At 42.6% G+C, this 11,836-nt stretch overlaps 1 protein-coding gene across 1 annotated transcript; it reads right to left on the reverse strand.

The window, feature by feature from the left end:
• Nucleotides 1-1,145: 1,145 nt before the first annotated feature.
• Nucleotides 1,146-7,312, reverse strand: LOC114558768 (tubulin alpha chain). Its single transcript, XM_028582989.1, has 4 exons — nucleotides 7,187-7,312; nucleotides 5,351-5,573; nucleotides 4,396-4,544; nucleotides 1,146-2,176 (listed from the first exon to the last, which is right to left on the reverse strand). Exons 1-4 carry the CDS (start codon nucleotides 7,295-7,297, stop codon nucleotides 1,196-1,198), a joined length of 1,464 nt encoding a protein of 487 aa, XP_028438790.1. The 5' UTR covers nucleotides 7,298-7,312; the 3' UTR covers nucleotides 1,146-1,195.
• Between the last annotated feature and the right edge of the window lie 4,524 nt (nucleotides 7,313-11,836).

Consider the following 11,836-nt stretch of genomic DNA (forward strand, 5'->3'; position numbering starts at 1 on the left):
TTTCTATACAAATGCACCATAAACACTCCCAGGTGCCATCTTTTGTGGTTGCTGTAGTTACCCATTGAGATTAACTATTCATTTATTCAACCAATGTCCTGAGGCATCATGTGAGCAGAGCCAAAAAAAAAAAAAAAAAAAAAAAAAAGTAAAAGACCTCGCAAGACCAAACCTCTTACATATTGTTCTACATCCCCCCATCAAGTCGATTGTGTAACACGCATTATTTCACATTTAGCCGAATCTACATTTAGAGATTACAAGACTAACTCAGCCACCGTTGCCTTGGTTATTCTCCAGTAACTCCCATGGAGCCCACACCCCCTTATATTAGTGAATGTGACATCTGCAAATGGTGTACAGCAACAGTTTGACATTCAAGGTACTTTGGGATTTCAGCAAGTGCAGAGTCAGAAGTCAAAGGCATTTTAGGGCTTTTTGGAAGAATTTGTGCCCTTGTTTGGCAAAGTTTCCCCATAATTGGGTTTCTTTGTGGAGTCAGTCTCTGGGTTGTTGAGTCTGTGGTAGTTTTCAAACTCACACATTACTACCATCGGTCTTCAAACGTTGGAAAAGCTAGAGCAGATAACTTTAAAAAGCTTAAAGACAAACTTGTTAATGAAGTCCTTCAATTCAATCCGAGTAAAGTTTTAAGTTACAATAATTTGGCCTAGGTGCTGCACCTAAAATTTAACAGGTTACGTTAAACCTGTAACTGTGTCTCAGAGTACATGGTGTTCCAAATGATATGTTAACACGCAAATTGACCCATTAAAGTTTGAAATAACTTGATTTCAGTAACTGACCACAATGCTGCAAATAACCATTTTCAGTTCTTTACAACCTATAAATGGTTTAGAAACTCTTCTGGATAGTGTGGAACTGTGCATTGTGTGTGTGTGTGTGTGTGTGTGTGTGTGTGTGTGTGTGTGTGTGTGTGTGTGTGTGTGTGTGTATGTTTGCATGTATACACACCGTTTTCATTGGGTGGAAATTCAACTAACACCCTAACTGTTGGTGACTTGAAAATTATACAGACTCATTTGCATTTAAAAAACATAAAAATAATCACTTTCATAATAATTAGGAAGAGTGTATAGCGTGTGCACACCTCCCTGTGGAGGAGTATTAAAGAGAGCAAAGCGTAGTGCAGTGAACTAAAACTTTATTTTGTTATCAATAAACCGACTCCTGCTTAATAGTCCTCTCCGTCGTCCTCCTCCTCCTCCCCCACGCTGTCGGCTCCGACCTCTTCGTAATCCTTCTCCAGCGCCGCCATGTCCTCCCTGGCCTCCGAGAACTCGCCCTCCTCCATCCCCTCGCCCACGTACCAGTGGACGAAGGCCCGCTTGGCGTACATCAGGTCGAACTTGTGGTCGAGGCGAGCCCAGGCCTCGGCGATGGCGGTGGTGTTGCTCAGCATGCACACGGCCCGCTGCACCTTGGCCAGGTCTCCGCCGGGAACCACCGTGGGCGGCTGGTAGTTGATGCCCACCTTGAAGCCGGTGGGGCACCAGTCCACGAACTGGATGGAGCGCTTGGTCTTGATGGTGGCGATGGCGGCGTTCACGTCTTTGGGCACCACGTCGCCGCGGTACAGGAGGCAGCAGGCCATGTACTTGCCGTGGCGAGGGTCGCATTTCACCAGCTGGTTGGCCGGCTCGAAGCAGGCGTTGGTGATCTCGGACACCGAGAGCTGCTCGTGGTAGGCCTTCTCGGCCGAGATGACCGGCGCGTAGGTGGCCAGGGGGAAGTGGATGCGAGGGTAGGGAACCAGGTTGGTCTGGAACTCCGTCAGGTCCACGTTCAAGGCGCCGTCGAAGCGGAGCGAGGCGGTGACCGAGGACACGATCTGGCTGATAAGCCGGTTCAGGTTGGTGTAGGACGGGCGCTCGATGTCCAGGTTCCGGCGGCAGATGTCGTAGATGGCCTCGTTGTCCACCATGAAGGAGCAGTCCGAGTGCTCCAGCGTGGTGTGGGTGGTCAGGATGGCGTTGTACGGCTCCACCACGGCCGTGGACACCTGGGGGGCCGGGTAGACCGAGAACTCCAGCTTGGACTTCTTGCCGTAGTCCACGGACAGACGCTCCATCAGCAGGGAGGTGAAACCGGAGCCGGTGCCACCGCCGAAGCTGTGGAAAACCAGGAAGCCCTGAAGGCCGGTGCACTGGTCCGCCTGGGGACGGAGACGGAGAGACAGCGGTGGGACAACGCACTTCACCGAAAACATTTTGTAAATTCACAATAAAAGAGCGATGGCTCAGTTAACCGTAGTACTAGTCAGCTCGCACGCATGGCTTTAAACCAGAGCAACTGGAGGAAACCCCCCCCCCCCCAGATCCTTTAAGGCAAGTATCATCAGGAAACTTTACTTCAGAGAAAAGAACTCTCCTCCCGTTGTAGAAAGAGTAAAGGATCCAATCAGCTGTGTGTTTAATGGTCTCATCATCATCATCATCATCATCATCATCAGCATCATCATCATCATCAGCAGCTGGACTCGTAGTCTGTTATATTGTCGGCTAGTTTACTTTAGAATCAAACAGCAGATTTTAGAAACTACATGTGTTCTGTGTGCAGGAATCTGAATGTGTAAAGTAACTAAAGCTGGAACAGACGAATGTAGCGGAGTAACTAAAGTAACTAGTAACTAAAGCTGGAACAGACGAATGTAGCGGAGTAACTAAAGTAACTAGTAACTAAAGCTGGAACAGACGAATGTAGCGGAGTAACTAAAGTAACTAGTAACTAAAGCTGGAACAGATGAATGTAGCGGAGTAACTAAAGTAACTAGTAACTAAAGCTGGAACAGACGAATGTAGCGGAGTAACTAAAGTAACTAGTAACTAAAGCTGGAACAGACGAATGTAGCGGAGTAACTAAAGTAACTAGTAACTAAAGCTGGAACAGATGAATGTAGCGGAGTAACTAAAGTAACTAAAGCTGGAACAGATGAATGTAGCGGAGTAACTAAAGTAACTAGTAACTAAAGCTGGAACAGATGAATGTAGCGGAGTAACTAAAGTAACTAGTAACTAAAGCTGGAACAGATGAATGTAGCGGAGTAACTAAAGTAACTAGTAACTAAAGCTGGAACAGATGAATGTAGCGGAGTAACTAAAGTAACTAGTAACTAAAGCTGGAACAGACGAATGTAGCGGAGTAACTAAAGTAACTAGTAACTAAAGCTGGAACAGACGAATGTAGCGGAGTATCTAAAGTAACTAGTAACTAAAGCTGGAACAGACGAATGTAGCGGAGTAACTAAAGTAACTAGTAACTAAAGCTGGAACAGACGAATGTAGCGGAGTAACTAAAGTAACTAGTAACTAAAGCTGGAACAGACGAATGTAGTGGAGTAACTAAAGTAACTAGTAACTAAAGCTGTAACAGAGTAACTAAAGTAACTAGTAACTAAAGCTGTAACAGATGAATGTAGTGGAGTAACTAAAGTAACTAGTAACTAAAGCTGTAACAGAGTAACTAAAGTAACTAGTAACTAAAGCTGTAACAGATGAATGTAGTGGAGTAACTAAAGTAACTAGTAACTAAAGCTGTAACAGAGTAACTAAAGTAACTAGTAACTAAAGCTGGAACAGATGAATGTAGCGGAGTAACTAAAGTAACTAGTAACTAAAGCTGTAACAGACGAATGTAGCGGAGTAACTAAAGTAACTAGTAACTAAAGCTGTAACAGATTAATGTAGCGGAGTAACTAAAGTAACTAGTAACTAAAGCTGGAACAGATGAATGTAGTGGAGTAACTAAAGTAACTAGTAACTAAAGCTGTAACAGATTAATGTAGCGGAGTAACTAAAGTAACTAGTAACTAAAGCTGGAACAGATGAATGTAGTGGAGTAACTAAAGTAACTAGTAACTAAAGCTGGAACAGATGAATGTAGCGGAGTAACTAAAGTAACTAGTAACTAAAGCTGGAACAGATGAATGTAGTGGAGTAACTAAAGTAACTAGTAACTAGTAACTAAAGCTGGAACAGATGAATGTAGCGGAGTAAATAAAGTAACTAGTAACTAAAGCTGGAACAGATGAATGTAGTGGAGTAACTAAAGTAACTAGTAACTAAAGCTGGAACAGATGAATGTAGCGGAGTAACTAAAGTAACTAGTAACTAAAGCTGGAACAGATGAATGTAGTGGAGTAACTAAAGTAACTAGTAACTAAAGCTGGAACAGATGAATGTAGTGGAGTAACTAAAGTAACTAGTAACTAAAGCTGGAACAGATGAATGTAGTAGAGTAAAAAGGAAAATATTTCTCTCTGAAATGTAGCAGAAAGTAAAGTACCTCAACATTTGGTACTGAAGTAAATTTACTCAGTTACATTCCACCACTGCAGTGAGACATTTATCAACAGCTCCACCTCGAGGTGCCCACCAGTTTGCGGATCCGGTCCAGCACCATGTCGATGATCTCTTTGCCGATGGTGTAGTGGCCCCGGGCGTAGTTGTTGGCGGCGTCCTCCTTGCCAGTGATCAGCTGCTCGGGGTGGAACAGCTGGCGGTAAGTCCCGGTGCGCACCTCATCTGGAGACAGACCACAAGTCACTTAAAGGGTTCTCTAGAAGGGATTATTTTCTATGTATATAGCATATTTTCCTGAAGTGCATATCAATGGGGTGTTAGGATTTTATTTCATGTTTGCTGGTTCCTCCCCTACGGTAGCTTGACTGTAGGGCTAGCGCCTCTCAACGCAAGGTGCATTGAATGTCAGAAAATATTAATGTGCATGCTCCGAGTGTTTGTGTGATCAACGTAGAGACCAAGAATTTGATGCCCAGTGGGGCTGACCGGCCTAGCCCCACTACAGCACGAGGTTTTAGATTTCACTTTATTGATTGAGTTTTGGAAACGATATGAATGATACCCAGCCCCCCCCACTTAACTCTGAGGTCTCAGGGCATTTTCGCACATCTTAAATTTACCTTTTTAGTATTTGCATACAACTGATCCCGGTGAGTTTCATATCAAAATGTTCAGAACAATCTCTGCTTTGTTTAGGGACGCCCACATCTGTCCCAGAGCGATGTGTGAAGAGAGAATTTGGCGCTAAAGCTGAAACATTGAGGTTGGCTTTTTTTTTTTTTTTTTTTTTTTTTTTTTTTTAAAGTCCTCAAACCTCTTTGAAAACAAGCCCTCAACCTGGGTTGTACAAATCAGGGCCGGCCCCAAGCAAGATTTGGTTTGGGGGGACTCTGCACACTAACATGTTGCCACTGCACTTGGCACTAAACCAACTTGTGCATCGTAACTATTAGTTTAAGCACTCCTGAGGTCCAAATAAGCATTTAAAGACTAATGTAGCTCGTCATCTATATGTGTAATGAGTTTACCGATGACCGTGGGCTCCAGGTCCACGAAGATGGCCCTGGGGCTGTGCTTCCCGGCGCCGGTCTCACTGAAAAAGGTGGTGAACGAGTCGTCCCCTCCTCCGCTCCCGGTCTTGTCCAGCATCTGTCCGTCCGGCTGGATCCCGTGCTCCAGGCAGTAGAGCTCCCAGCAGGCATTGCCAATCTGGACACCGGCTTGGCCAACGTGCATCGAGATACACTCCCGCTGGAGGAAGACAAAGTTTTAAAGCAGCGGAGGAAGAAGTATTCAGATCCTTCAAAAAAAAAAAAAAAAAAAAAAAAAAAAAAAAAGTTTAAAAGACTACTGTTAAAAATACTCCATACCAGTGAAAGTCATGTATTAAAAAAAAAGGTTACTTAAAGTAAATCCCGGCAATCAGAATGACGAACGCTGTGTTTGAGCTAGCTTACTGGTTATGGAGTTTGTGGTTCAGCTGGTCATGACCATTTTTCCCCCAGATGGCGATTGCGTGTATACCCAAGGTACTGTACACTTACAAAGTTCTCAATGCTTCGGTTTACATGTAGGGACCCTCATTATGCTACTGTGGCGATATTTTGAGCTTTGTTCGTAGTGTAGAAATAGCAAATTCTTTACTCCAATTCTTTGCTTTTGGAAAAAAAGTGACAAGTATTTGGGCCAAAATGTATTGCGGCCCAAAATGTGTAGGGGCCGGATTTGGCCCGCGGGCCTGGAGTTTGACACGTGTAGTTTAGTAACGTGACTTTAAACTGCTGTCTACCTTGAATCCGGTAACCGGCCCATGTCTAGCCACAAGTTGCCTTTAACAGACATGTTTAATTTTATTAATTCATTCATATCTGCCTTATCCAGTATTCACATTCACTACTCAGGTAGAAGTATAGATACTAGGGTGTAAAAAGACTTCTGTAGAAGTTAAAGTATCAACTCAAGCTTTATACTCCAGTGTAAAAATACTAGTTTCAAAAACTACTTAAAGTATAAAAGTACTTAAGAAGAAAAAAAACCCCATGAAGGACAAAAGCTGGGCTGCCCCACAGGGCCTATAAACCTACCCCACCGCCACAAAACATTCTCTAAAAAGGCCATACTGACTAGAATGTCATTAAAAAAACGCTAATGTTGAATAATTTGGGATGCAACAGTTTCAGCCGCATTTATGCCCATTGAAACTCATTTTAGTACAATGTATATTAAAGAACCATATGTTTATACTTCTCATCCAACAATCAAATTCACTCTATCCAAATGGCCAGATTTATCGGGAGGGGTTTTTATTACGTTTATTTTTAACGATGACCAGCCGAACTGAAACAGGAGCAACGAGGCTATTTTTTTTTTTTTTTTTTTTTTTTTTTTTTTAAATGTAAGGAGTAGAAAGTACAGATAATTGCGTGAAAATGTAAAAAAAAAAAAAAAAGGAGTAGAAGTAAAAAGTCTGCTGTAAATAATTACTCCAGTAAATTATACATAGCCAAAATTTCTACTGCTTTAAATAAAAGGTAATGAAATATTTGTACGTAGTTACTTGACGTCTCTGACCTTGCCCATTAGCAAGGTAACACCACCAACTTCAACTATACTTCTTAGTACAACTTAAAACGTAACATTTCCATAAAAAGTTGCTTAACAGCTCTTCGTTAGAGGCAGTACTCCGTCTACACACAAGACCAGACAAACGCCCCAAGAGCAAACACTTGGTGCGACAGACGAGCAGAAACTCGGGACAACCCCAGGCTCTAGGAGAGAGACTACAAATACACATATATTCTACACATATATTAAGAACAGATATATATATATATATATATTTTACAGATATATTCCGTACTCACCATGTTTCCTGCTGCTGATTTAGAGGGATAAACTAAGGCGCAAGGAATCGACTTAACTTCGCTGCTAGGAGTGCTAAGTGAAGACGCTCCAGGACTGGCTTTAGCGAGCATTTTATACTCGAGTTTAAGGCGAGAACGAGCCGCGGAATCCGATTGGCCGAGACTCACAAGAGCTCCTTTCTTATTGGTTAGACGCAAACATTCGGGTTCATCACAGGTGTAACTGATCAGCATTAACCGAGGACGTTTGGTCACTCTTTTAAACCGCGGTGGAAAGTAACTAAGTACATTTACTCCAGTACTGTACTTAAGTTAACAAATGTTGAGGTACTTGTACTTTACTTGAGTCTATTCTTTCCATGCCACTTTCTACTTCTACTCCGCTACATTTCAGAGAGAAATATTTTACTTTTTACTCCACTACATTCATCTGTTCCAGCTTTAGTTACTAGTTACTTTAGTTACTGGTTACTTTAGTTACTCCGCTACATTCATCTGTTACAGCTTTAGTTACTAGTTACTTTACTACATTCATCTGTTCCAGCTTTAGTTACTAGTTACTTTAGTTACTAGTTACTTTTGTTACTCCGCTACATTCATCTGTTACAGCTTTAGTTACTAGTTACTTTAGTTAATCCGCTACATTCATCTGTTCTAGTTCCAGCTTTAGTTACTAGTTACTTTAGTTACTCCGCTACATTCATCTGGTACAGCTTTAGTTACTAGTTACTTTTGTTACTCCGCTACATTCATCTGTTACAGCTTTAGTTACTAGTTACTTTAGTTACTCCGCTACATTCATCTGTTCCAGCTTTAGTTACTAGTTACTTTAGTTACTCCGCTACATTCATCTGTTCCAGCTTTAGTTACTAGTTACTTTAGTTACTCCGCTACATTCATCTGTTCCAGCTTTAGTTACTAGTTACTTTAGTTACTCCGCTACATTCATCTGTTCCAGCTTTAGTTACTAGTTACTTTAGTTACTTTTATATAAGTAACATTTTCAATGCAGTCATAGGCAGCATACTTCTTCCATCACTGATTTTAAGATAAGTCTTAAACAGGCCTATGCTGAATACGTTTTATAGCAAAGTTAGTTGTGATTAGAATGAATGTTAAGAAAAGGCAAAGTTGTTGGTGCCACTTCATTTTTCTCTCCTTCATCTTGCCGTTCCATGTTTTAAAGTGCTCATGTCACGCTTTTTGGCTTTCCCCCTTTCCTTTATTGTGTTATATATCTTTTTTTTGTGCATGTTATAGGTTTACAAAGTGAAAAAGCCCAAAGTCCCCCCAAAGGGACTTACCATCTCCAACAGAAAACACTGTTCACCAACTGCTCCAAACAGCTCTATTGTAGTCCAGCCTTTACTTCACCCTCATACTCTTCTTCTGACTGGCTAGTAGTCCTTACCTAGGTACTGTCAGGGCCCTCATACTCTGCTTCTGACTGGCTAGTAGTCCTTACCTAGGTACTGTCAGGGCCCTCATACTCTGCTTCTGACTGGCTAGTAGTCCTTACCTAGGTACTGTCAGGACACGCCCTCATACTCTGCTTCTGACTGGCTAGTAGTCCTTACCTAGGTACTGTCAGGGTACACCCTCATACTCTGCTTCTGACTGGCTAGTAGTCCTTACCTAGCTACTGCGCATGTGCGACTCCCAACAAAGATAGAACAGAAGTGAGATGTCTCACTCTGTAGCTAAAACAGAGAGCTCAACACACAGGGTGAAAAGAGGAGCTGCAGCAATGTGCAGTACAACAAAACTATGGTGTGTTTTGCAAATTACACAACATAAACCTATCCTGGTGCAACCTCTAAATACAATTATGAACCTGAAAACAAGCAGAATATGAGCACTTTATTATAACTTTTCCAAACAGCTGTTCTGTGCGGCTCCACGTGTGTCTGAATGGCGTGTTGTGCGCCAGCGTGCGTCTGTTTACACCTGTCAAATGTAAGGAAATAAGTCGTTTTTGTTAAATTTTATTTTTTTAAATTATTTAATCAAAAATGTTCCCACATTATCAAATACAAAAGTTCAAACATCTGTAGAACATGTTAACTTCATCACAATACATGTGAGAACATGAGCGCCACACATGCTGATAAAAGCTAATTGTTTAAATAAAGAAGTGAAACAATCAAAATAATTTATATATATATAAAAAAAAGTGAAATTAAACAAATGATAGGCTGTGTTATAAAAGAGTCTTGTGGAAGTGTGTGAGAGGAGATGACTTAAAATACAATTCTTATTTTAAATCCTTCAAAAACAGGAGGAGGAGCTACTTAAAGCTACAGTGCGTAGTTTCTGCCCCCCCATGAGGAATTCTGTTGGTGCATCTGCATGATACAAGACTTCAGAGGTCACACACACACACACACACACCAAACGTCACACACACACACACCAAACAACGTATCACACACACAACGTAGCACACAAATACACACACACACACACCAAACAACGTAGCACACACACACACACACACACACACACACACCAAACAATGTAGCACACAAATACACACACACACACACACACCAAACAACGTAGCACACACACACACACACACACACACACACACACACACACACACCAAACAATGTAGCACACAAATACACACACACACACACACACCAAACAACGTAGCACACACACACACACACACACACACACACACACACCAAACAATGTAGCACACAAATACACACACCAAACGTCACACACACACACACACACACACACACACACCAAACAATGTAGCACACAAATACACACACACACACACACAAACACACACACACACACACACACACACACACACACACACACACCAAACAACGTATCACACACACAACGTAGCACACAAATACACACACATAGAGAGAGAAGGAGAGAGAGAGACAGACAGAGAGAGACAGATAGACAGACAGAGAGGAGAGAGAAGAGAGAGAGAGAGACAGAGAGAGACAGAGAGAGAGACAGACAGAGAGAGAGACAGACAGAGAGAGAGAGAGACAGACAGAGAGAGAGACAGACAGAGAGGAGAGAGAGGAGAGAGAGAGAGAGAAAGAGAGAGCAACTCCTTTGTTAACGGCTTCAATGTAACGGATGCTCATTAATATCACAAAGTTACGCACTAGAGCTTTAAATCACGCCGACAGAATCAAAACAGTTCTACAAAGATATTCAGTACTATCAGAATTTGGGCTCATATTCTCCGCCTCAAACATATCTTAACCCGGTCATATTTATACACCTCAGTACACGGTAGGATCAAACAGTAGTAGTAGTAGTCCGTACACATTAGGGACAAACAAGGTAGTAGTCGAGACCACCTCAAGTGTGTTTTACAGCAGCCGCAGCCCAGCTGGCGCGCGCATATGTGACGTCATGAGATCACCGTGACACTATAGGTGTCTTGTAATCGCGACTAGTAGCTCGAGTGTGACGTCACATCCGTGTCGAAAAACTAACTCCGGAAAACGATTCGTAAATCTACTTTGGTGGACAAATTGAACGCACCATGTTTATACTCGCGCTGGTGGTCGCGACACTAGCTGCAGTCTTTATCCTGAACAGAGGTAGCGCTAATGAGAAAAGGCTACAGACGTTAGCTCTTTCTCTTTCCCCTCCCCACATCCACAGCTAGTCATTCTAGCTGTCGGTACACGATCCGTTCTGCACATGCGCTGTTGTACTAGGATTCACGACACTGCACGATCTGTTCCGCGCTTCCGGTCGACAGCCAAGCTAACGTTAGTTTAGCTAACAGCTAATTCGGCTAACCGCTAGCTGAGACAGCATGTAATAACTTTAAAAGACGCTCAAAATAAAACTTGAAAATAAACGTTAACATATATAAAAGCTGTTACGTCAGCTCTACTTTACTACTTGTGCTCATTTAAAATACAATCACTCAATACTTGTCTTTGTTATTACTGTAAAGTCTTACTGTAGCTGTAGCCTGGTCCTCCCATTAAGTTTGACTTAACGTTATTTTAGACTGAATCGAGCTGTCAGCTAGCGGTTAGCCGAATTAGCAGTTAGCTAAACTAACGTTAGCTTCCCTTTGGAGGCTAGCCATAGGCTAGCGTGGGACAGATCGTGCTGGTCGTATGATTGTGTACCGACAGCAGCATCTCTTTGGGCCCTCCTCATATGAGGGCCCTGGGTACTCCGTCCCCTCCCCCTAGTCCGACGCCCCTGATAGTTGTGTGTTATTTTAATTTACAGTCTTATAAACTTGTCGTGCTGCAGAATTGTGCTGTTTTCTAACAGCCATCTTCCACCGGGCGAGTCTGTGCTGCGTTCCGGTTTTGTCCCGTCCTCCGCCACAGCGGGAGTGCCTCAGAGTCTTGCTGCCCGACTTGCAGATTTTATAATCTCTACAAATACTTTACTGGCCTGACAAGCCCAGACCCACATCCAGATGTTGAGGTCTGGGAACTCCCCATTGGTCAGGGCTCAATCCGAGGGGGGCGGGACAAACGGTTGTCTTTCAAATTCTCTCTGCACGTAATAGGATAGCGCTCCAACCAATCAGAGCAACGCTAGCTGATAGATTAAACTTTAAACTGCCAATACATCTTCCTTTTTTAAGGACTTCAGAGCCATTCTTTGTTCTTTTCTTAAAGAAAA

The sequence above is a fragment of the Perca flavescens genome, chromosome 7 (genome assembly GCF_004354835.1).
Source record: "Perca flavescens isolate YP-PL-M2 chromosome 7, PFLA_1.0, whole genome shotgun sequence".
Lineage (NCBI taxonomy): Eukaryota > Metazoa > Chordata > Actinopteri > Perciformes > Percidae > Perca > Perca flavescens.

Coding starts and splice junctions, on each gene's coding strand:
- LOC114558768 (XM_028582989.1), bottom strand. CDS start 7,297: ATGCTCGCTAAAGCCAGTCCTGGAGCGTCTTCACTTAGCACTCCTAGC. Junction 4,545..5,350: donor CCTGGAGCCCACGGTCATCG/GTAAACTCATTA, acceptor GTCTGTCTCCAG/ATGAGGTGCGCACCGGGACT. Junction 2,177..4,395: donor TGGACCGGATCCGCAAACTG/GTGGGCACCTCG, acceptor CTCCGTCCCCAG/GCGGACCAGTGCACCGGCCT.